General features: G+C 37.6%; 4 protein-coding genes and 1 non-coding gene across 5 annotated transcripts; 1 reads left to right on the top strand and 4 right to left on the bottom strand.

Moving 5' to 3' along the window:
- Positions 1–11996: 11996 nt before the first annotated feature.
- Positions 11997–12401, bottom strand: BRETT_004091 (uncharacterized protein; the record flags this gene model as incomplete). The annotated part of the gene is made up of 1 exon (XM_041282588.1): positions 11997–12401. The coding sequence occupies one exon, from the start codon at positions 12399–12401 to the stop codon at positions 11997–11999; it is 405 nt and encodes a 134-aa protein (XP_041135364.1).
- Positions 12402–14420: 2019 nt separating this feature from the next.
- On the top strand, positions 14421–14491 carry BRETT_004090. The gene has a single exon. It is a non-coding gene; the product is annotated as a tRNA-Gly (tRNA).
- A 621-nt stretch (positions 14492–15112) lies between these two features.
- On the bottom strand, positions 15113–17626 carry BRETT_004089 (uncharacterized protein; the record flags this gene model as incomplete). The annotated part of the gene is made up of 1 exon (XM_041282587.1): positions 15113–17626. The coding sequence occupies one exon, from the start codon at positions 17624–17626 to the stop codon at positions 15113–15115; it is 2514 nt and encodes an 837-aa protein (XP_041135363.1).
- A 614-nt stretch (positions 17627–18240) lies between these two features.
- On the bottom strand, positions 18241–20268 carry BRETT_004088 (uncharacterized protein; the record flags this gene model as incomplete). The annotated part of the gene is made up of 1 exon (XM_041282586.1): positions 18241–20268. One exon carries the CDS (start codon positions 20266–20268, stop codon positions 18241–18243), a length of 2028 nt encoding a protein of 675 aa, XP_041135362.1.
- Positions 20269–21161: 893 nt separating this feature from the next.
- Positions 21162–22508, bottom strand: BRETT_004087 (uncharacterized protein; the record flags this gene model as incomplete). Its single annotated transcript, XM_041282585.1, has 1 exon — positions 21162–22508. One exon carries the CDS (start codon positions 22506–22508, stop codon positions 21162–21164), a length of 1347 nt encoding a protein of 448 aa, XP_041135361.1.
- Positions 22509–22566: the final 58 nt, after the last annotated feature.

Here is a 22566-nt window from a genome sequence, read left to right as displayed (position 1 = left end):
TGACCCCCATAACAAAATAGGGTCCTTACGAACACGTTTGTAATCCAGCGAGAACCCGAAGGTTACTCTTGGTTTCAGCTGAAGGTTCACTTCAAGATGGATTTCCTTATAAGAATATGTATTGCAAATTACACAATAAAGTCGTTCATCCCTTCTAAGAGACACATAGTATATAAGGAAAAAGTAGTACATACATATAAGAGATATTTTTCCGCAGAAGTGGAATAGGTCATTCTCAGCCGAAAGTAGATTAGGGAGAAATTTATTTCACAGGAAAAATTTCCCCGCGAATTATTTCTTCTATCTGTCTGAACATTAATTTGATTCACATATTATAAATCAAATACCAGTTGAACCTTTATGCGTTATTAACATATGAAACATTATTATAACTCATAGGTTCCGACACGCTCCCTTGATTTGTAACATCTGAATAAGCATTGTGCCTTAGTTTATCCATGACCTTGATAGTTATTGGTTTAGTAAGCAAATCAGCTAATTGGTTTTCTGTGCCAACATGCCTGATGACAAACTTCTTTCGATTAAATCTCTCTTCAAGACATTTAAGCCTGACTGCATATGGCTTTGCCTTCGGCGAAAAATTACCGAAGACTATTGTATCTATGGCAGACTTGTTGTCGACTAGTAACTCAGGACAATGAACCTTTCCTTGATAAGCAGAAATAAATTTCATCAAAGGATGGAACCATTCTAACTCATCAGTTAAGAAATTGATGGCTTGTAATTCAGCTTCGGTAGAAGACTTGCACACCAGTGGAGTGTAGTGACTTCTCCAATGAACTGGCGCATTAGCAAACATGATAAAATAACCATTCATCGATTGACGAGTAATTGGATCTTGCGCATAGTCACTATMCGAATAGCAAATTAGATGATTAAGCTTATCGGCGTCAGTGTTCTGATAAACAATTGTCCTGAATCTCGAAAAATAGAGATATCGAATTGTGTGAATCACCTGTTCTTCTTACTAAATCATGTGGATAAGTAGAGAATCTTGCTAAATAATCAACTGCATAAGCAATGTCTGGTCGAGTCATAGTAGAGACATAAAGTAAACAACCAATCTTGCGTCTATAATCCGTAACTCTTTTATCCAATTCCTCTTGAGTTAATTTCAACGGGTGTTGATCCATATCAAAATAAAAGTTAGGACTCAACGGTGTAGCGCATTTTCGTGTCATCTCAATCTTCAGTTTCTCAAACAAACTCTTCAATGTAAGAGGAYTGACATAAACTAATTCTTCCAACACGACCATTTTTTTTAAAGTCTCTCCACCTTAAGATCTATACCTAAAAATCTTTGAACATATGTCTTTGGATCTTGTTCGATGATCTTTAATTCATAAGCTTTCTGTAAGTGCTTAGTGACCTTCTCAAGAATAGATTTGGTCGATGCACCTATAATAATATCATCCACAAATAGACCAACCACGCAATCTGTTTTTCCCTTGACATCTTTATGAATGTATGTGGAAGGAAATGGGCTCGAATATTCAAATCCAATTCTTAGCCAAATATGCCTTGATTGTCTCGTGCCATAATTTTCCAGATTGCTTGAGACCATATAAGGCTTTGTTAAGCCTGTACACCACCCTCTTACCGGTTGATACATCGGAAGGTTTGACAGAACTATGATAGCCCTGTGGCTGATAGATGTACAATTCGGTATCAATTGGACTATTTAAGATAAGCCGTTTTAACATCAAACTGTGCCATGAACCAGTGTTGTGTAGCAATAAGAGCAAGAATGCTCCTCATGATCTCAGGTCGAAGTGGTCGGGGGAAAAAGTCAAGGTGTATGTTGACTCCTTCTGGTGGTCGCCCGTGAGCAAACGGAGTCTCGCTTTGAACCGACCATCTGGACTTGATGTTGAAGACCCAACCTGTGGAGACCGTCCGGCTCAAAATTCTAGGATCATCTGTAATAATAGGTTTGGGATCCCAGGTGCAATGTTTCCGATGAGAGTTAAACTCATCAGCAATTGCTGCTTTCCACTTTGCAGCTCCATCATTACTGCTTATCGCCTTCTTGTAGCTACTTGGTGTAACTGCCAGGTGAACATCACTTAGCAACACTTGGGTGACCTTGAGCTTCTTGTGTTTAACCGCATAACGCCAGCGGCCTTTTGCTTTCAGCCTAGATCTACCTGTGCCGATCGGTGGCACCGTGCTGTCATATCGGTCCAGATCGCCATCATCATGAAATTGACGTTTTCTAGTTAATGGTCGATTCAATGAACGCATATTACGACCTTGCCACGATGGTAAGCTATTCCCTTTAGAAGATGTAACTTCAGACTTTTTACCAGCCACGGAAGAAGACGTCTCACTGCTCGTTTTTCCGGAATCGAGTCTTGGAGGATGTGGGTAATCTTGAGGTGATTTATCTCCGTGTTTGGCTTGCTTGATTGAAGAGTTTTGGCATCAGCTGACTGCCAGCGCTCTTGTCGTCTGATGTTATAGTGCGTGCGACTGAATGCTCCGTATGCTTTCGTTGTTCGATCCCTGCCTTAACAGGATCTGCACCCTTCGGCTTCTGATTGTCTTCAGTCCRTGCATCTCTAACTTGCATGTATCAGAAACTCCAACTTTCACATGCTTACCGAAGCTATCCGATTGGATTTAAAGTTTGCAAAGAGTCCCCTGACTCCTTTGCAGTGGAAACAACAGTTGGTTTAAAATTTGCTCTACCATTGGTAGTAGTATTTACCACCTTTAGTAGAGCGACCATTTGATTTATTCAACTTGTCGCTCTGTGCACCCTCGCGTCTTTTCCGAGAACGCTTTGGATGCTTAGCCCTACCAGCATTTTGGCTAACGAGCGACTTTCCGGGATTCTTCGCCTCGACCCTTACCTCGGGTGGAAGTTTCTTGTAGTGTATTTCCGGAAGTCGAATGATTCTCCTGGATCCAGGTCGAAAAGAGAAGTACCTTTCTACATCCTTTCTTTCGTCTGGGGCCTGGTTAGTCTGAGGTTCATCATCAGACAGCTCACGTGAGTCGTCATCTGAGTAATCCTCAGGCTCGGAAGAAGAGTCTTGCATACTGACGTTGTCAGGGGTCCAGTCCGGGTCGTTGTCAGACTCATCCGTACTTAAATTTCCAGGATGATCCGTCGACTCGTGGAAAGACTGAGTATCTCCAGGTGAGGTATCAATGACAATGGTATCGTCTGTAACCTTAGGAGGTTCTGCTTCTATTTCCTTCTTTAGCAAGGGAAGACGTAGTGAGCGCTCCAGCCTTCGAAATATTTTCTTTAGGGCGAGTGTCTATCAACTCATCTTCAGGGGTAGCAGGTCTCGTGTCGATACTTGAATCGATACGCGACGTCCTTTCGACAGCGGGTGACAATGTTAAATCATTTTCAACCTGATCGTCAGCAAGCAATGCTGCTTCGTCGCAACTTAATGGTGCTTCCTCTGACTCTAGATCGGCAAATATTTGAAAACGCGGATCATAAAGTTCCATAAGAGGGTCATCATTCAAAGTTCGATGATTCAAGCAGTAATCCACATACAACATGGGCGTCTTGAGAAAACTCACGCTCCTTGAATAAACATGACTGCCAAATCGCAAATCTCCCGGAGTGTTTGGAACAAAGACATGAGAGCCAAAAGTGTTTGGATCAAATCCTAAATATATTCCTTTCATTACCTCTAGTGTGAAGCTTGGGTAAGTAATCCGGAGGTTGAGTAACAACGCAATATTCGCCAAAAACATGTATATCCTTTGCCTTCAATGGAGTCTTCACTCCCAGTGCCATTACTGGACTAGTGTCAATGCTTYTTCTGGTAGAGGTGGTTGCGTATAAAGATAGAATATGACGCTGCCTCTTTCCAAAATGCGTTAGGAACTTTTCCAGCCTGTAACATAGCACGAGTGTCATTCATTATTGTCAAATTCAACCGTTCTGCAACACCGTTGGATGCCGACATGTATCCTGAGGTCGTATGATGTTCCACACCTTTTCGCTCAAGAAGTGTCTTCATTGCAGCGTTCAGGTATTCAGTGCCCTTATCAGAATAAGAGTTTGTGCACTCTGTACCCTTGTTCGCTGAACTGATTTTCCACCCAATCCAAGTATTTGGCGACCGCCGCGGTAACATCATTCTTATGAGCCAGGAAGTAAATTGTAGTGAACTTCGTAAACTGGTCCTTGAAAGTAACAAAGTAACCTTGGTCGCCTTTCTTAGCGTGCAGATTGACAACACAAACATCTGTATAAACCATATCAAACGGTACTGGGCGCAAATAATAATCACGAGAATATTCGACTGCATCAGCACGTCTCGCTTTTGCCCGTAAGCATCTTGCGCAACCATGATCCGCTGTGTGCTTTAGCTCATTTTTCTCCTCCTTGGAAACAGAGATCGTTCCGTGAGAGATAGAGTCTCGAATCAGCTTTGTATTGGCATGTCCTAGTTTTAAATGTAAATTATTGATTGCCATTTGACCACCGCCAACAATGAATTGGTTGTAGTCGCCAGGAATATACCATAGCTTGTCGATTTGAATAAGCTGTATGCACTCTTCACCAACATTTAGAACCTTCGAATAACTTTGAGAAGTAGTTCCGAAGTCATGATGATAGATTTGAGTACTGCACTCTGGACATTTGTTTTATATCGTCTTCTGAAAGAATAGTTGGGGCACCCTCGTAATAATAAGCATCAACTGAGAGTAAATTTCCAGTATAATTAAAGATCAACCTGCCTAGACCCTCTAGATTTTTCGTTGAATGATCGTAGGCTATTGATTGAATAWTGTCGGATTCTGTAAGTGGTACAAAATCATGTAACCATTCCTTGTGCCCGGTAAGACTAATTCCCGCTCCTCCATCAATAAGTATAAGATTAGACGAAACTCGGTAAGTTCTTACCTGACATCGGAACACCTCCCAATAATTCAAGATCAGATATGACGTTGTGATTATTCAAGTTGAAGTTGTGAACATTTTTCTTCTCGGGTGAGTCCTTCTTCGATTGACTCTGCCCTTTAGATTGACCGTGCTTCGAAGAATATTGCTTTTGTTTGTTGTGTGTGCCGCTAGAGTCGGTCTGAGAATGGTAAAGACCCTTCAATAAGTATTTTGGGATCTGAACCTCCTCCCTGTTAGGGACACGTTGGATCTTGACCTCCTTAATGATCCACTTCTTAAATTCAGTTAGTGTAGTAACTTGATTGAGTTCGTTTCGATCGTTCTCGCACAACTTAACAACACCTGGTTTCAATGCCTCTAGGATATCATCATCATCGACTTTGTAACCGTCGCTCTTAATAGCATTAATAAAGTCATCGATTAGATTAAAGTAGTCCAAAAAGGGTTTGGTATAATCTTCATACCGAAGTTTTTGCAAGGGCCTTAAGATAAGACTGCTTGCTATGCTTAATAGTCGAGTGTCGGTCACGTAAAAGATTCAACATCTTTGCTGCGGATGGATACTTGCCGTGAGATTTCCTATAGTAATCTCTCAACATAACATAAACAGAGCCATCGTTTGTTTGTTTCAAAGTCTCGTTCGTGAATAACTCCTCTTCGTCAGAGACGGAGTCATATTTCTGTTCTGCAAAGTTAGCACAGACCTGCTCATAACCATAGTCCTTTAGAGCACTTCTAAGCTCACTCAAGTAGCGAATGAACACCATAGGACTACATTGTCCATCTTCGTCCCGCAAAAAATGAATAGCAGGGACAACACTTTCCTTAACCGTCTTTCTGATTTTCTCAGGGTCAAGACGCTTAACAGCGAGATCCTGATGAATCAACTTCAAAGTTTCATTAGTATTGGTTATAGCCCTAACAAGGCTACGAAGAAGTTCTGATGATTGAGAAGATTCGGTTGAATTGGAAGCTGAGTACATGTTGGTAAATTGAACAGTAGTGCCTGATAATATTTGCAAGTAGTTGAGAAGATTTTGCAATTGTAAATCTGTGAATTTTAGAGGTATTAGGCTAGATCTTAATCCTAGGTAGCACAAAAGTATTATGCAACTAAGAAAAATCCTCTGTCGACCTAAATTGACCAATGAGAAATTTTCCCACACGGTGCAATAAAACCGTATGAAAAATTTGTTAGTGAAAATTCCCTGGAAAGGGTTAATTCTCGCCGATCCGAAATGAAAGAGTATTTGAAAAACTAATAGTGTCGCGAACCACAATTCTTATGCAAAACTGAGTATCCTGTCTGTGACGCCATGTCAGAGTATATAAATCCCGTGTGACATTTGTATCTACTTAATTGCTCACATATCTCTGTGCCGTAGCACTACCGAGCGCGCAGATGCCCAAGGTTATGAACGGGATTGGCCATATAGTTCGGATATAGAAAAGACTTCTGTTGCATAGAATGACCCCCATAACAAAATAGGGTCCTTACGAACACGTTTGTAATCCAGCGAGAACCCGAAGGTTACTCTTGGTTTCAGCTGAAGGATCACTTCAAGATGGATTTCCTTATATGAATATGTATTGCAAATTACACAATAAAGTCGTCGTCCCTTCTAAGAGACACATAGTATATAAGGAAAAAGTAGTACATACATATAAGAGATATTTTTCCGCAGAAGTGGAATAGGTCATTCTCAGCCGAAAGTAGATTAGGGAGAAATTTATTTCACAGGAAAAATTTCCCCGCGAATTATTTCTTCTATCTGTCTGAACATTAATTTGATTCACATATTATAAATCAAATACCAGTTGAACCTTTATGCGTTATTAACATATGAAACATTATTATAACTCATAGGTTCCGACAGGAATCCATCCTGTTTGGGAACATCACATTATGTGAATTCAGCATAACCCGCGATCATGCAAAAACCTGTTGTTTTGCATATGCAGTCGCCACACGAATATTAGTCAGCTTGTTCCGATGTAGCTCTTTCTTATTGTCCTTCGGGTCACTATCCTTTCAGTACGCTTTATTTCTTATTCGCGCTTCTCATAAATTATTTCGGAAACTATTTATATCTTTCCGTGTTACCTAATCAGGTAAATGAATTCATTAATATTTTATCTGGCTTTAAACCAATATGCGCTTGGTTTGACCCCTTACACGAGTTTGTGAGGGATCGAACAAGGAAAAGTCACGTGTTATCCAAATGGTTACGTAATATTATGAGCGAAGCAACATGAGCGAATTATTTATTAAATTTGGACGACGAGATGCAAATATTTTATTAAGCAGAAAAAAGAGAAAATATTAAATGAGTATTTAGCCTTTTTGGAAAACTCAAGATGAAGATAAGAAAGAAGAAACAAGAGCTTAGAAAAAAGAGAATAAGAAGAACAGAGATAAGAATAAGAGAAAATATAACAAGAAGATAAAAATAAGAAAAACAAACAAAACAAATAAAAAAACAAGTCATTAAAATAAATATAATAACACTTCAAATTATAAACATATACAAAGGGGTGCTTTTATCTATATCCTAGTGAATACAAACTAGTTGATTATTTCATTATACATTACTTCCGCTGTCGGAGTTAAGAGAGACATTATGAGTTACTCCCGGGCTTTAGCTATCAAACTCCTTCTTTAATAGAACTAATAAGAACCTAGCAGTCGGGGAGATTCAGACAATTGTAAGGTCGGTTACCTAAGTGGGTGGATATAAATGTACCAAGTGGTCTGTGTGATAATGTTAATGCCTTTAACATTCTAACAATTGTGTATGTATCACCATAGAAGAAAATGAATTTACTTCCTTTACTCTGTTACCATCAAAGTGGAGTCGAACTAGTTGTATTGCAAAATAGGCTATCGGGTCTCGTCCCTTCGTAGAAGAAACAAGTTATATAAAAAGAGGTAAAGTAAAGTAAAAATAAAAAGGAAAATAAAGTGAGGTAATCATACATAATAAAAAAAAAGAGATTTAATTCTCAGAAACAGAATTATGATCGCGCATAATTATTTTTCTGCTGATTCCCTAACATACACAGTTAGTGCATTTTATCCAGGATTGTCTCTATTAGATATTATTCTAAATCTTCGTTATTTTAGAATAAGTTCAGATCTCAAAACAAATAAATCTAATGACATATAATAATAGATTACCTAATACTAGGTAATATTCTCATATGTCCGACACGCTCCCTTGATTTGTAGCATCTGAATAATCATGCTCCTTAACTTACCCAATACCTTGGTAGTAATAGGTTTAGTAAGAATATCAGCTAACTGGTCCTTCGTACTAACGTGTTTGATAATGAAACGCTTCTCTTCAAATCGTTCTTCTAAACATTTCTACCTGACAGCGTATGGCTTTGATTTTGGTGAAAAGTTACCATAAACTATCGTATCAACAGCGGATTTGTTATCCACTAAAAGTTCAGGATATTTTCCTTCGCCTTGATAAGCGGACATGAACTTCATGAGAGGGTGAAACCATTCAAGCTCATTAGAAAGTAGGTAAATTGCCTGAAGTTCCGCCTCAGTAGATGACTTGCAGACCAATGGGGTATACTGGCACTTCCAATAGAGAGGTGCATCCGAAAACATGATGAGAAATCCGTTCATGGACTTCCTTGTAATCGGATCTTGAGCATAGTCACTATCTGAGTAGCAAATCAAATGATCCATTTTAGTTTCCGAAGTGTGTTGATAAATGATAGATTTGAAACGACTATGATAGAGGTAGTTTAAAACATGTTTCAACTGATCAACGACTAGACGATGAGGATACGTCGAAAAACGCGCTAAGTAATCAACAGCATAAGCAATATCAGGCCTTGTCATAACCGCGACGTATAATAAACAACCAATTTTGCGTCGAAAATCACTGACTGCCTTATTAAGCATCTCCTTAGTAGCTTCTAACGGATGTTCCGCAGTATCGAAGTAGAAATTTTGGACTTAACGGAGTAGCACAGCTTCTAGCAAAAGTAAGGTGAAGCTTCTCAACGAATTCTTCGATATAGGCAGACTGACATAGCTTAATCTTTTTCACACGACCATCCTTTAAGATCAATCCCCAAAAACTTCTGTAAATTGGTCTTCTTATCAGGTTGGATCGTTTTAAGCTCATATTTACCAGATATATGTTTGTAAACTTTGTCCAGTATAGCTTTATTCGAAGCGCCAACAATAATGTCATCCACAAATAAACCAACAACGCAATCGACTTTTCCATTCCGATTCTTATGAATGTAGGTGGATGGAAAAGGGTGGGAACTTTCAAAATTAATTTTGGCCAAATGTTTCTGAATTTCCTTATGCCACAAATTGCCCGATTGCTTGAGACCATATAAAGCTTTGTTAAGCTTATAGACCACCCTCATGCCGGATGGCACTTTTGCATGCCTTGTGTGGGTAGAATACCCTTGAGGCTGATAAATGTACAATTCGGTATCAATAGGACTGTATAGATAAGCAGTTTTGACATCAAACTGAGCCATAAACCAATGCTGAGTAGCAATAAGAGCAAAAATCGCTCTCATGATCTCTGGTCGAAGAGTTGGAGAAAATGTAATTGAATATGTATTCTCCTTCTGGTGATCACCGCGAGCAACGAGACGTGCTTTGCGTCGACCATCAGATTTAACGGTAAAAACCCAACTTGTGGAGACGCAGCAATTCAAAATTTTCGGATCATCTGTAAGAATTGGATTGCGATCCCATGTGTTATGTATATGATGAGAGTGAAACTACTCGTCATCAATTGCTGCCTTCCATTTTGCAGCGTCCTTGCTGCACATCGCTTGTTTGTAACCTTTCGGATTAGCTGCGAGATAAATGTCGCTTAACAACACTTGAAAAATCCGTGGCTTCTTCCGAGCAACCATATAGGTACGCTCAGGAGCAGAAGATTCGCCAGGAGTGCTGTTAATCAACGGCACCGAGGAACGGGTGTCCCCATTCACAAGATCATCATAAGTATGTTTTCTTGATAAACGAGTTCCAGTCCTAAAAGGCTCTAAGGAAGAGAATTTGGACTTGTTCAAACGGCTTGAACCCTTCTCGGTCTTCACTTTTTCACCAGCAGAAGTCGCAGGAATCACTTGAAATGATATCTTATGGCCAGAGGATCCGGATTTGTCCGCCAAAGTATCATGAGGTGAAGTAACTTGAGGTAACTTAGAGTGATTGACTTCTCCATCCAATGACGAGTTGAGTAATGCTCGATCATCTTCATGTTCTGCTTGTAAAGGGATGTTAAGATGCCTGGTCGTAGTATGATGCTTGGACTCCGTGTGATTGTGTCCAGTTAGTCTCTGATAATCCTTTTCACCAGCATTTAAACTTGGTGAATCAGAAACTGCAAATTTCTCAGGTTCGACCACGGGCAACGGACGATTTAACGTGCTCAGTGCTTCCATATTTTCAGGAACTGTCACTCTGGAAGTAGCAAGATTGTTCGATTCCTTTCCACCGACAACAGGGTTGTCGTCAGTAGAAGTTGCAGTAGATCTCTCAGCTTTAACGTTCTCCTTAGGAGCTTGGGGCATTGAATGCTTCGCTCCCTTAATCTTACCAGCATGACCAACCATAGGTGAACGCTTCGCATTAGGAGCGGGCTTCGATGAAACTTTCTTGGGTTTAGTACCCTTGGCAGGCTTCTTAAAGTTTGGCTTCCTGTAATGCAGTTGAGGAGTTGAGTGATCTCCTGCATCCAAGTCGAAAAGCATAGTAGTTTCCGCTGTAGGCTTCTCGTCTGATGCTTGGATAGTCTGAGGTTCCTCTGAGTTTGAGACTTCACGTAAGTCGGCAGCGCTCTCAATATCATCAGAGTAGTCCTCAGACGTAGAAGAAGTAGTAGACAGTATGTCTGAATTATCATCTGAATCTGGCACCCAGTCAGAATCACTTTCGTAGTCATCGTCTGAACTGGATACAATTGGACTGCCAGCACGCAATGTGGGCTCTGTCACAATCGAATGATCATCATCTTCAGATAGCTCGGTCTGCATAGCAGCATCGTCGTAGAGCTTTCTGTCAACAGGAATAGATGACGCATTCTGACCTTCAGATAATCCAACAATACTCGGCACCTCAGAAGAAATATCACTTGATGCATCATCAGCAGATAGATCGGCAAAAATCTCAATTCTTGGATCATAAAGTGACTGCAATGAATCATCCACGCGTGATTGAGGTGTAAGAAAATAGTCTGTATAAAGTACAGACGGGTTCATAAATTGAACATGGCGTGTATCCGTAAATGTACCGTAACGTGTGTCTCCTGGCGTATTCGGGATGAAGACTTGGCAACCAAAGGTTTCATTGCTCCATCCAAGATATATGCCCTGAACAGCCCTTTCCCCAAGCTTAGGTGTGTATTTCGGAGGGTAAGTAACCTCACAAAGTTCACCAAAGATATGCAAATCCTTAGTTTTGGGAGACATAAACTTGAGTTTAAGTGACGGACTGGTTCCAATATTATCATTCACGAGATTGTTCCTGACAAATACTGAATATAGCACAGCTTCCTTCCAAAAATTGTGAGAAACTTTACCAGAATGCAACATGGCACGCGCATCATTCATAATCGTTAAGTTCAAGCGTTCAGCAACACCATTAGACGCAGATGTATAACCGGAGGTAGTATGAAGTTCAATACCTTCACGTTCTAATATGGTTTTCAATTCAGCATTTAAGTATTCAGTACCTTTATCTGAGAAGATTTTATGCACTCTGTATCCTTCCTTGCTAAATTGGTTTGATACCCATCGAACGTATTTATCAACTGCACGAGCAACATCACTCTTGTGTTTCATCATAAAAACCGTTGTATACTTAGTATATTGGTCCTTAAAAGTAACAAAGCAACCCATTTCGCCAACACTCGTGTGCGTCTTGACAATGCAAACATCGGAATAAACAACATCAAAAGGAATAGGACGCAAGTAATAGTCTCTTGAACCCTCTATAGCATTTGCTCGTCTCGCCTTCGCTTCCATACAATCAACACAACCTTTGCTGAGCAATTCATCAAGTTCCTTTATTTCCTTCTTCGAAGCAGTAATCGTCCCATGATTAATAGACTTTTTTGATTAGCCTAGGGTTAGCATGAGCCAATTTAAGATGTAAGTTGTTTATATGCAATTGTCCTCCACCAATCATAAACTGATTAAAATCACCTGGTATATACCATAGCTTGTTAACTTGAACTAACTGAATACATTCATCTCCAACATTGAGAACCTTTGAATAAGTCTGAGATTTGGTACCAAAATCGTGAAAGTAGGTCTGAATTCGGCATTCAGGGCAACGGTTGATATCGTCTTCTGAAAAGATAGTAGGAGCACCCTCATAATAGTGTAGGTAGAGTGTAAGAACATTTCCCATGTAATTAAAGATTATCCTACCGGAACCTTCCAATTTCTTTTGACTATCGTCATAACCAACAGAGAAAACTTTATCGTCCTTGCGGAAAGGCATGTAATCATGTAGCCATTCCCTATGACCTGTGAGACTAATGGCAGCGCCATTATCAATTAAGAATAAAATCCTCGAATGCCTCGGAGTAATTCAAACTATCCATTGGCACGCTGCCTAGGACTTGTAACCTCGGAGATATTAGTAGATTCATCGCTCAATTTGACATTATTCATATTCTCCTTCCTCTCATTCTTCTTGCCTTTGTTAGATTGATCCTTCTTCTGATGATCAGATCCATGCGAACGGTTATTATTCGGCGGCTCTTGTCTTTTCTTGTTTTTCGAAATGCTGGAATAACCTTGCTTGTTGGAAGTCACAAAGATTGACTTGGAAAGCGACTTCGAAACAATCGCAGCATTACGTTTAGACTTGACTTTTCTTTCGATCCATTTCTTAAATTCAACTAAGTCGTTWTATTTCAATCAAATTCTGAACAATTTCCTTTAATCGATTCAGCGACACCGGGTCTAAGATGGGCCAAAATATCTGTATCCCCGTGATAGCAACTACACCATTTTATAGATGTAATGACATTGTCAATGATGTTGACATAAACACTAAAGAGGCTTCTAATAATCATCATGCCTGATAACATCTAAAACATTCCTAAACCATCCTGATGTAATTCAATGTTTGTCACAATCGTAAGTTCCCAGAATAATAAGTAGGGCTTGCAGTATTCTATGAACAAAATTCCATTTGCATAAGCAGCTCTATTCATCAATAGCAGAGTTTGGTAGTAATTCCATTTCTGACAAATTTCTGATTAATATATATGAGATCATCTCGTTAAGAATATCGAGTAGGAACAGCTTCCTTGACTCAAAATTGAGATAACAACAATTCACGCGCAGCAAAATATGATTTCACTTGAAAAGTAAACGAATCATTAAACATCTTTAGGCATCGAAATAATGTATCTGAAGCTCAGTTAAAAACCAGCTGATAAAGATAATATGAATGAGATTATGTAATCGATATGATCAGCGATCTACACAAATTTCTCAATCTGTTAACACTCATAACGGATCTTAGAAAATTTTCCCAGGAGGCATAACCTGAAAATATTTTCATCAAGCGAGAATTTTTCTTGAGAGAAATTCAGTAGACATAATAAAAAAATTCCTTCTCGTAGAATTCTCAACTAAATTCAAARRAAAAAAAGATGGCATACACATCTGCCTCTTCACAAAAATCACACAAATTGGTTATCCTGTCTGTGACGCCATGTCGGAGTTAAGAGAGACCTTATGAGTTACTCCCGGGCTTTAGCTATCAAACTCCTTCTTTAATAGAACTAATAAGAACCTAGCAGTCGGGGAGATTCAGACAATTGTAAGGTCGGTTACCTAAGTGGGTGGATATAAATGTACCAAGTGGTCTGTGTGATAATGTTAATGCCTTTAACATTCTAACAATTGTGTATGTATCACCATAGAAGAAAATGAATTTACTTCCTTTACTCTGTTACCATCAAAGTGGAGTCGAACTAGTTGTATTGCAAAATAGGCTATCGGGTCTCGTCCCTTCGTAGAAGAAACAAGTTATATAAAAAGAGGTAAAGTAAAGTAAAAATAAAAAGGAAAATAAAGTGAGGTAATCATACATAATAAAAAAAAAAGATTTAATTCTCAGAAACAGAATTATGATCGCGCATAATTATTTTTCTGCTGATTCCCTAACATACACAGTTAGTGCATTTTATCCAGGATTGTCTCTATTAGATATTATTCTAAATCTTCGTTATTTTAGAATAAGTTCAGATCTCAAAACAAATAAATCTAATGACATATAATAATAGATTACCTAATACTAGGTAATATTCTCATATGTCCGACATCCGCACTTACTTAAATTACATCATAACATTCTAAAAACACTATTTTACAACATACAATACTTCATCTTTTAGTGGTTTGATTCAACACTGCAAAACAAACACACAAATCACTTTGGACTTACATAATCTAAAATAATTTAGGTTCAAACTAAAGCAGACCCCTTACAAAACTCGCAGATGCGCGAGTGGTTTAGTGGTAAAATTCACCGTTGCCATCGATGAGCCCCCAGTTCGATTCCGGGCTCGCGCATTATTTTTTAATTTTAGTTTTGATTGATCTGTTCGACCACAAGCAGGTAAAGATAACCTAAACAGGTAATTGCCGTCTTACAGTATATATACATGTCATAGTCTGTAAAGTTGTCAAATAGCCAGTTGCAAAATGAGTGTCCTTAACTCATTTAAATGAGACGACAGATGGAAATAAGTTTTGGTTGCCCACTGTAACGTCGTACAGAAGAAAGAAGTAATAATAAAAGCAGGCCGAACATAAAGGATTAGAAGCATGTGCACTTTCCCATTTTGTCTATCGTTCTTACGCTTTCCCCCTTTCTCTCTTTTACTACGTTTCACTCTCTTTTTGACTTTGAAAACACTAAACATTACTAATTAACAACTATTTAATAGCATCAATAAAAGTTTGGCATTATTTGATACATGAAAAACTTCATCGCAATCTGCCTATGCCTATTTTATATTTCCAATTGCGCAACACGATCTCTTAATCAAATACACTTATTCAAGCATTTATTAACAGCGGATTTTGAAATTATTTCAGATATTATTCAAATTATTCTTCTCTTTAAATAAAAATCGACACATCGACAACGATTTCACATGCATTTGTTTGCACTCGTAGCGATGAATTTTATTATGGAATATACTCATAATAATTTTCATTAACTCTGCGAATATAAACTTCTCCCGTTAACTCATCAAGAATCTTCTTGATAAAGGCGTGAATATCAGTGTTGTGACAGGTAAGAATCTGTTTAAAATTCACATTGGATTCTACCAAGTAGTGTAAAATATCCTCCACTAGCTTTAGATATTCAATTGGACTGTCCGCTTTAAGTTTCCGAGTGATAAAACAGGTGATCCTCATATGCATCATTTCGAAATCGGCTCTTTCTATTCCGGTTCTGGTTAGTTGAAATTTTTTTTTTTTATTAATATAATTATGAAGTTTGATGACTTTTTTGTCTGACATGAACTTCGAATTAATTTCGTACGTCTTATTCTTGGTATGACAAAGTAACATCCTTTTTCCAACGAGCAATTTCAAGTTTTCTTCAAGAAATTGTAATTCCATTTTTGTAATTGACTGAAGTTCCTTGAGAGAAATGACATATCGATTCTGAAATGCCAAAAATATAGCGGCCTGATAGCTCGAACATTCAATTTCTTTTAAGGAATGTGAATCATTTTCATTAAAAAGAACATTCAACGTGACTCTCTGTAATTGATAATACCACTCAAAGTTTTGCTTATTGAGACTCTTCTGATATCGGCAGGCCACATCGGTTAATTCATTAGGTAACTGAACAAATTCCCCGGGTAATTCCTTAGTCCAATCCTCCTTTTTTAAGCAGCAAAAATTTGCCTTAAATTGTGATTTGGATTGGCTGACAAACTTATAAAGCTCCAAATTACTTTTCTGCAAATCATGTATCATGATGAGCAAGCTGTTATTAACATTTAGACTGAACTTTTCACCCATGCACCGCACTGCAAATTCCTCCCTGACTAATTCGATACAGTCATTTTTCAATCGCGTTGGCATTATAATGCTTCCATAGAGTAATTCCTTCCTTAATATATTTTCATAGATAGCAGTAACTAAATTTCTTTTACCCGGTATCATGGAAAATATCATTGAACAATGTAATGATAATTTTTCCACCTCACTATTCCTTAAGGAAATAGAGAGATCTTTGTCTTCAGAAGATTCTTCAGCAGCATTAAACACATTTATAAGTTCATGGTGCATATACCTCGCCAGAGCTTCAGCTACAAAATTCTCTGAATTCGTTCTCTTGAGAACATTTTGAATGACCAGAGCAACTGAACTCATGCGGACATATTTAGCAAGAATATCCTCAAGATTCTTACTAAAATTTATCAAATCTGCCATAACTTGTCCGGCACTATATAACTTTAATGTCCTAGTTTCGCGTTTCTGTCTTATAATCATTATTGTAAGCTTTTTTTCAATGAAACTCTTAGTTGACTCCCAAGCATGCAAATTCAAACGGTACTTTTCTTGTACACTATAGACAAATTCAACCTGAAACCTAAATTCTATAACGTCTTCAAAAATTATTTCCAAGAAGTTTTGTTTTGCAAAATTCGAAGTCAAGCATCCCTTACATATGGAACACAGTAAAGGATCAATATGCATTCGCATCTCAACGCATATCATATCTTTAAAATCACGAAGCTTCAATAGAAGAAATTTTAATCGTGAAACAAATTGTGAGGGTTCCTCATACGTGTTATCAAACTCTTTAACAAACATAGCCGCAGCATGCTTAAACAAGGAAGTTAAATTCAATGGCTTTGTATGCTTCGTATTATCGGAAATCACTTTTAATATATCAAAAAAGTCATTCACCAAAGTATAATCTTCGTTCATTTGTTCAGATGGAGGGTCATAAAACGTGTAGGTTGTGACAAAAAATTGCAAAAAGCATTTCATAAGGCCATTTTCCATAAAATGCTTGTCAGAACTGTCTGAATCACTATTAAACAGTGGCTCAAGGACAACCCTACCAAATTTAGTAATCCAAAAGGGAATTATTCGCCTTTTTTCTTCGTGAGTTCTAAAGTTTGGGGATTCATCAAAAATTGTAAATACTATTTGCAATCGCCTTAATATGGCAAGCCAGTCAGTAAATGATTTAATAAATTCTTTAATCACTTCTTTGTCCCTCATTGAATTTCTCTCTCTCAAAATCGAAGCAATTTCAGTATCAAAAATTTCATCTTCCTTTTGATACATCATGGAAGCAAAACTAGAGTTGTGACGCAAACTTTCTGATATATTATATATGTATGCCACGGAGCATGGTAACTCATATTCCTTTTTTCCATGGAGAATCATGGACAGAACACGAAGGAGCATGTTCTGGGAGTCCATCATATGATCATGAATATCTATGTTATGGCGCCTTCTTTTATGTCCATCTTCTATCTGATCGTGCCTCTTTAATCGCTCTCTGTAATTCCTGATTTGTTCATCCTCATCATCCGATTTATCAAGGTCTGCATCAGCTACGATAACTTGCTCATCTACCAAGTTCGGTTCGAGATTAAGAGATGTTTCAACCAAAGGGGTACTATCTTTACCTAGAAAATCTTCTAAATTTCGAAGAATTGTACTCATCGTTCTTCGAATAGTTGAAGATGAAGATATTTTAATGCCGATTTTAGCTCTCTTAAGTTATCTTTTTGATTTATCGGTCAGAAACATAGAAAAAAGAGGAACACAAATTTAAGGAAATGCAAATGCCTTATTATGCACGGATGATATAAATTTTTTCTGATATTTTTCTACCGGGGTACCAAAATCCTTCAGCGCAGCAGTATATCATCTGTACCTCGTCCTTAATACCTTAACATTATTTTATACATACCAAGGAGGATCTTGAATGAAAATATGGACACATAAATGCTCTTCACCACGTCAAATTTGAAGTTTCAAGCTAGATGCATTGAATCATGTTAATCTGTCAAGTATTACAATCCCAAAAATTACAGTCCCAATACCTCAACGATTAATTATACCATATTTACAGGGTCCATTGATTATAAAACGAAATTAAATCATTATAATGCGAAAAGAGTATTAATATCAATTTATAAAACGGTGCACAAAAGACAAAAAGATTAAACAATCTTCAAAAAAAAGAAAGAAAGAAAGAACAAATATTAACTAACTAACACAAGAAAATGATACAGAAATAATTAAAGCAAACAAATATTAAGAAAAGACAATTTCTAGCCCTCGTTATTCTCAATAGGATTAAAAATATCAGGTGCAGCATGTATCAATTCTTCGATAACTCTTTGCTTCAGATGCAGCTGTTCGGGTCCTGAATCTGAATTCTGTGTAAATAAATTATTAGACCAGACAATTGCCAAATTTCTTACACTCATTCTGACCCTCGGAATTTGACTGATGTGAATGAAATGAAAAAGCAAATCTCTGAGTGTAAAATAGTCAGCGTCTGGAAGTTCAAAAACAATCCTATGAAGCTGAAGATGCATTGTCTTTATATCCTCAATCTGTCCAGCTTTGAGAAAATTTTCGGTTTGTTCAAACGTTAAAAGGGGCTCCGGAAGCATAGCGAAAAATTTCTTTAGTAAGGATGCTATAACACATATATAGTCATTCGTAATGCTTTCAGGATTGGGAGGATCTAAAACAGATAAATCTTCTGGGTCTCTATCAACAATTTCTTTCAGTTGCTCCATATGAATCTTATTAGGACTGGATCGGTAAATACCTTCGGTATTAACGCCATATTTATCAAGTATATGTATGCTCTTTTTAACAAACAATGGGACCATCTCATCATCATGTGGTACTTTATCAATAGAAATACCAAATAGTTTTCCTTGCTCGTTATTCGCATTGGGCCCCAAATTTGGGATCTTGGGTTCCACTTGAATTTCTTCTCCATTTTGGTCAACAGATGGATTAGAAAGCCGCTGACTCTGGACCAGATTGCCAGAGTTCGATTGTGAAATGGACGACTCAGAAAGCGGACGCGGACCATTAAGACCAATTGTATTTTTAATTCCGGATGAAGTAGATACCTCTTTATCATTTCCATAGCGGTAAGGTGAAGTGCTATGTGGTATAAATGATTTAGATATTTGACTTGTATTTGCAGGAGACGGATCAGAAATATGGGAATTTCCTGAAACAATTCTGCTCGAAGGTGTATTACCAACCCTCGCAAAACTTCCATCTGCCGTAAGGTTTCCGAATACCGCATGACGTTTATATTCCACAGGTGTAAAAGAACCTTTATGCTCGACCTTGCTATTTATAATATAGTTGTACAATGAGCGTTCGACATCGATCGAGGAAACCGCTTCTTGCATAGCAGTATGGTTATGACCTAATGGTGTGATTTGATTCCCCATTCCGATGACTAATGATTCACAAAAAACAGCATATTTAGAAAGTTGCATTTGCAAAGCATGATCCAACTCCAATATCAATTCCTTCAGATGATTTGCTATACGCGGTCTGACAGTTTCTATAAGCTCGTTTTTACACTTCTGGGAATAATATGCCTTTTTGTTGTAATCTGCATCCGCACTGTGCAGTTTTCTATTCAATTCTTCTTCCTGCTGAGGGCCCGTCTTCCTGCCCTGAAGTGTTATTTTCTTTTGCGACTGATCCGAATTACGGAGTTTTTCCAAATCGGCGCACACCGATTGATACTTGTTTCTAGATTTTTCAGCTTGTGAAATTGCATCCATAACTTCTTTTTCTTTTCTACTTCCTTCTTCTTTTAGCTGCTTTCTTAAACGCGCAAATGTATTTCCTAATGAACTAAGCTCATCATACATCGTTTCGAGAGCCTTAATATAGGGCCTTCGCACATCTGCAACCATTCTTTCATCATAGTTGATCACATTTCTCAAACTATCTATAAATGAATCTTTCACAAAAACACAGTTGGATCGAATGCTGCTTTTGCAAGTCGAGGCAGTCTTTCTGAGATCCCTTGCATAACTTTCCTCATAACTATGCTTTCTTTTGATAAAGTTGGCAAACTCATCACATGATTTGATACTCTGCTTCAGTCTATAAAGTAATATCTCAAAACTGGAATCTGATATCAAAATCTTCCTTATTTGTGGTTCCTCCAATAACTTTGCACTACTTTCTATTTGCTTCGTTCCTGAAGAAGTAGTATCGGGCGATGAATTGGCTATGATACCACTCTGAGGAGTCACAGAATTTGTATGAATCGAGCCCTTCAAACCGTTTGGATCCGAATCTGTCATTTTCCCTTCGACACTGGCAAAAGTGCTTTTTATATGCCTATATATTTATTCAAAGTAACCCTGCTGCCGGGCAAAACTTATCTTGAGTTTTATTACGTGAACCTAAAAAAGTAAAATAGTAGCCCAAATGACTCGACTACTTAAAGAATGGGAAAACAGATTAGGTGAGCAGAAAAATTGGAAATGAGTCTAAATAGAGTGTAGGTTATAATTAATGAACAATTCAAACACAGAAGTTAACATGCAGGACCTTATGTTAAATGATTGAAATAGCGAAAGCTTTATGTGAACAATGTGCGGACGCGGTGTTCGGCAAAAAATGGGACGAAAAAATTATGTTTTGAAACTCATACTCATTACACCACCAATACAAAAGTACAAAAAGCAGAAATACATTCTTAAATAGGCGCACCAATTACGTAATACGACATGTTTGTAACTGCTTTTATCAACAACAAAAAATTCCCGCCGGTTCGATTCATTCCAATCAATTACCACCTACAATATACTCATCATATCTCGAGCACTGAGATAATATTCAAGATTACGTTGAAGACTGATATTACCTCTTCCTTCCCTTTAAATACATTTTAGTAATCTGTATATATACTAAGTAATGTAGTAAGCCGGGATTATTCATGAGCTGAACTATGCAATATTTTTTACCCCTTGCAATACTGGCGATGTTTAATTATTTTTCTTGAAATGAAGGATATGAACGCTTCCAATTAAGCGCATTGATAAAATTGTCTCCACAAATGACAATCCAAAAATGGGAAAGATAAAAAAGCATATACATCCTTTTTCTCGAATCCCAAAGGATAAACTAACGACTTTACCAGCTTTAAGCACCGAAACGATGTCGTCCAATGCAATAATTTTTAAGCAGCTCGTCAACTACTCGAAAGTTTGTTAGGTTCTTCATCAACATCTGTTTCCGTATCTGATGCAGTTTCATTTGCATCCTCTACTCCTGAATCAACTCGTTTTTCTGAAGTGCTTTCGGAATATGAACTATTTGAGTGGAAAAGTTCCTTCTTATCCTCCTCTTTGTCCAATTCTTCATTCAGTTTCATCATACTGTCCATCCTTTGCAGTGAACTCTGTCGTGATCCATCCTGATTATTAGATAGATGTAAAGATGGAAAAAGATCGTCATTATCGCTATCCTTGTCGGTCAGTTCTTCTTCCTGAGTCGAGATAGACAATTTCCGTTCCTTTTTAAAATTCCGATTCTTCTTGCATTTTGTTGGACTGGACGGATGCTTTGTCAGGTCAGTTTTCAATCCTTTATTCTTCTTTGGCGATATATCTTCAATCTGTTTCCGATATTCAGGGATTTTACTTTCGTCAAAATCGAACTGAATGCTCTTATTCGGTTCTTGGTAATTTATAATTTGCTCTGATCGGATGCTGGAAAAATTGAGATTCTGTTTTATCCCCAATTTGTCATTTAATCTTCTAATCTCTTCTCTTTGTTGATTGATCATGGGAATAAATATCTCTTCTACATTATTCCTAATATTCTCGTTTGTTTTCCAAAATATGTCTTTACTTTTCACACTCTCTTCAAAATCTTTCTCCAACTGTCTATTTTTGTCTTCAAGATTTGTTATTAAAGTCCTATAATGACAATTCAATTTGAATTCTCCATATAGATCAGTCATAATATCCATATCTCTTTCATTTAATGAAATGGGTTTCAATTTGACGGAAAATACTGCGTTGAAAATTCCGTTTAATTTCCTCTTAACAACAAAATAAATCCCTCTGAAAGTTTCGGTACTGGCACAAATCTCAAAACGGTAATTATCCTTTAATGATCCCAAAACAAATGTTCGTATACACCAGTTGACAAGGTACACATCTGTATTTTTTTTTGATTTAACAAGAAATTTACATCCATTAAAAGACCCAACTATACTGTATTCAATATGTCCACCATATTTCATCACCGGCTCTTGTTCTTGCGCCTCGTCTGATTTGAATACTCTCTCCATCAAAACTTCAAACTTGATAATCATTCTTTTGGGTTCCAAAAGTGAATTTTTGTTGACTAGCAATAATTTGTCATCCATACAACATTGCAAAATATCTTCTTTGTTTTCTTGCTTGAACTCTTCATCACGCTCGAACTTCTGCTCGGGCTCAATCGTTTCCAATGTGATTCGTGTGAAGCATTTCTTCTCAAATTCAGTGCTATCAAGGTTATTATCTATAAAAATCAACCTTTCATGCATATTCATTAAATCATTGAAAAAGTCCCGCTTCAGATTAAGAAGAAAACCAAGTTTTTAT

Source organism: Brettanomyces bruxellensis, chromosome 5, assembly GCF_011074885.1.
Source record: "Brettanomyces bruxellensis chromosome 5, complete sequence".
Classification (NCBI taxonomy): domain Eukaryota; kingdom Fungi; phylum Ascomycota; class Pichiomycetes; order Pichiales; family Pichiaceae; genus Brettanomyces; species Brettanomyces bruxellensis.
This window is presented reverse-complemented; position numbering and strand designations above follow the sequence as displayed.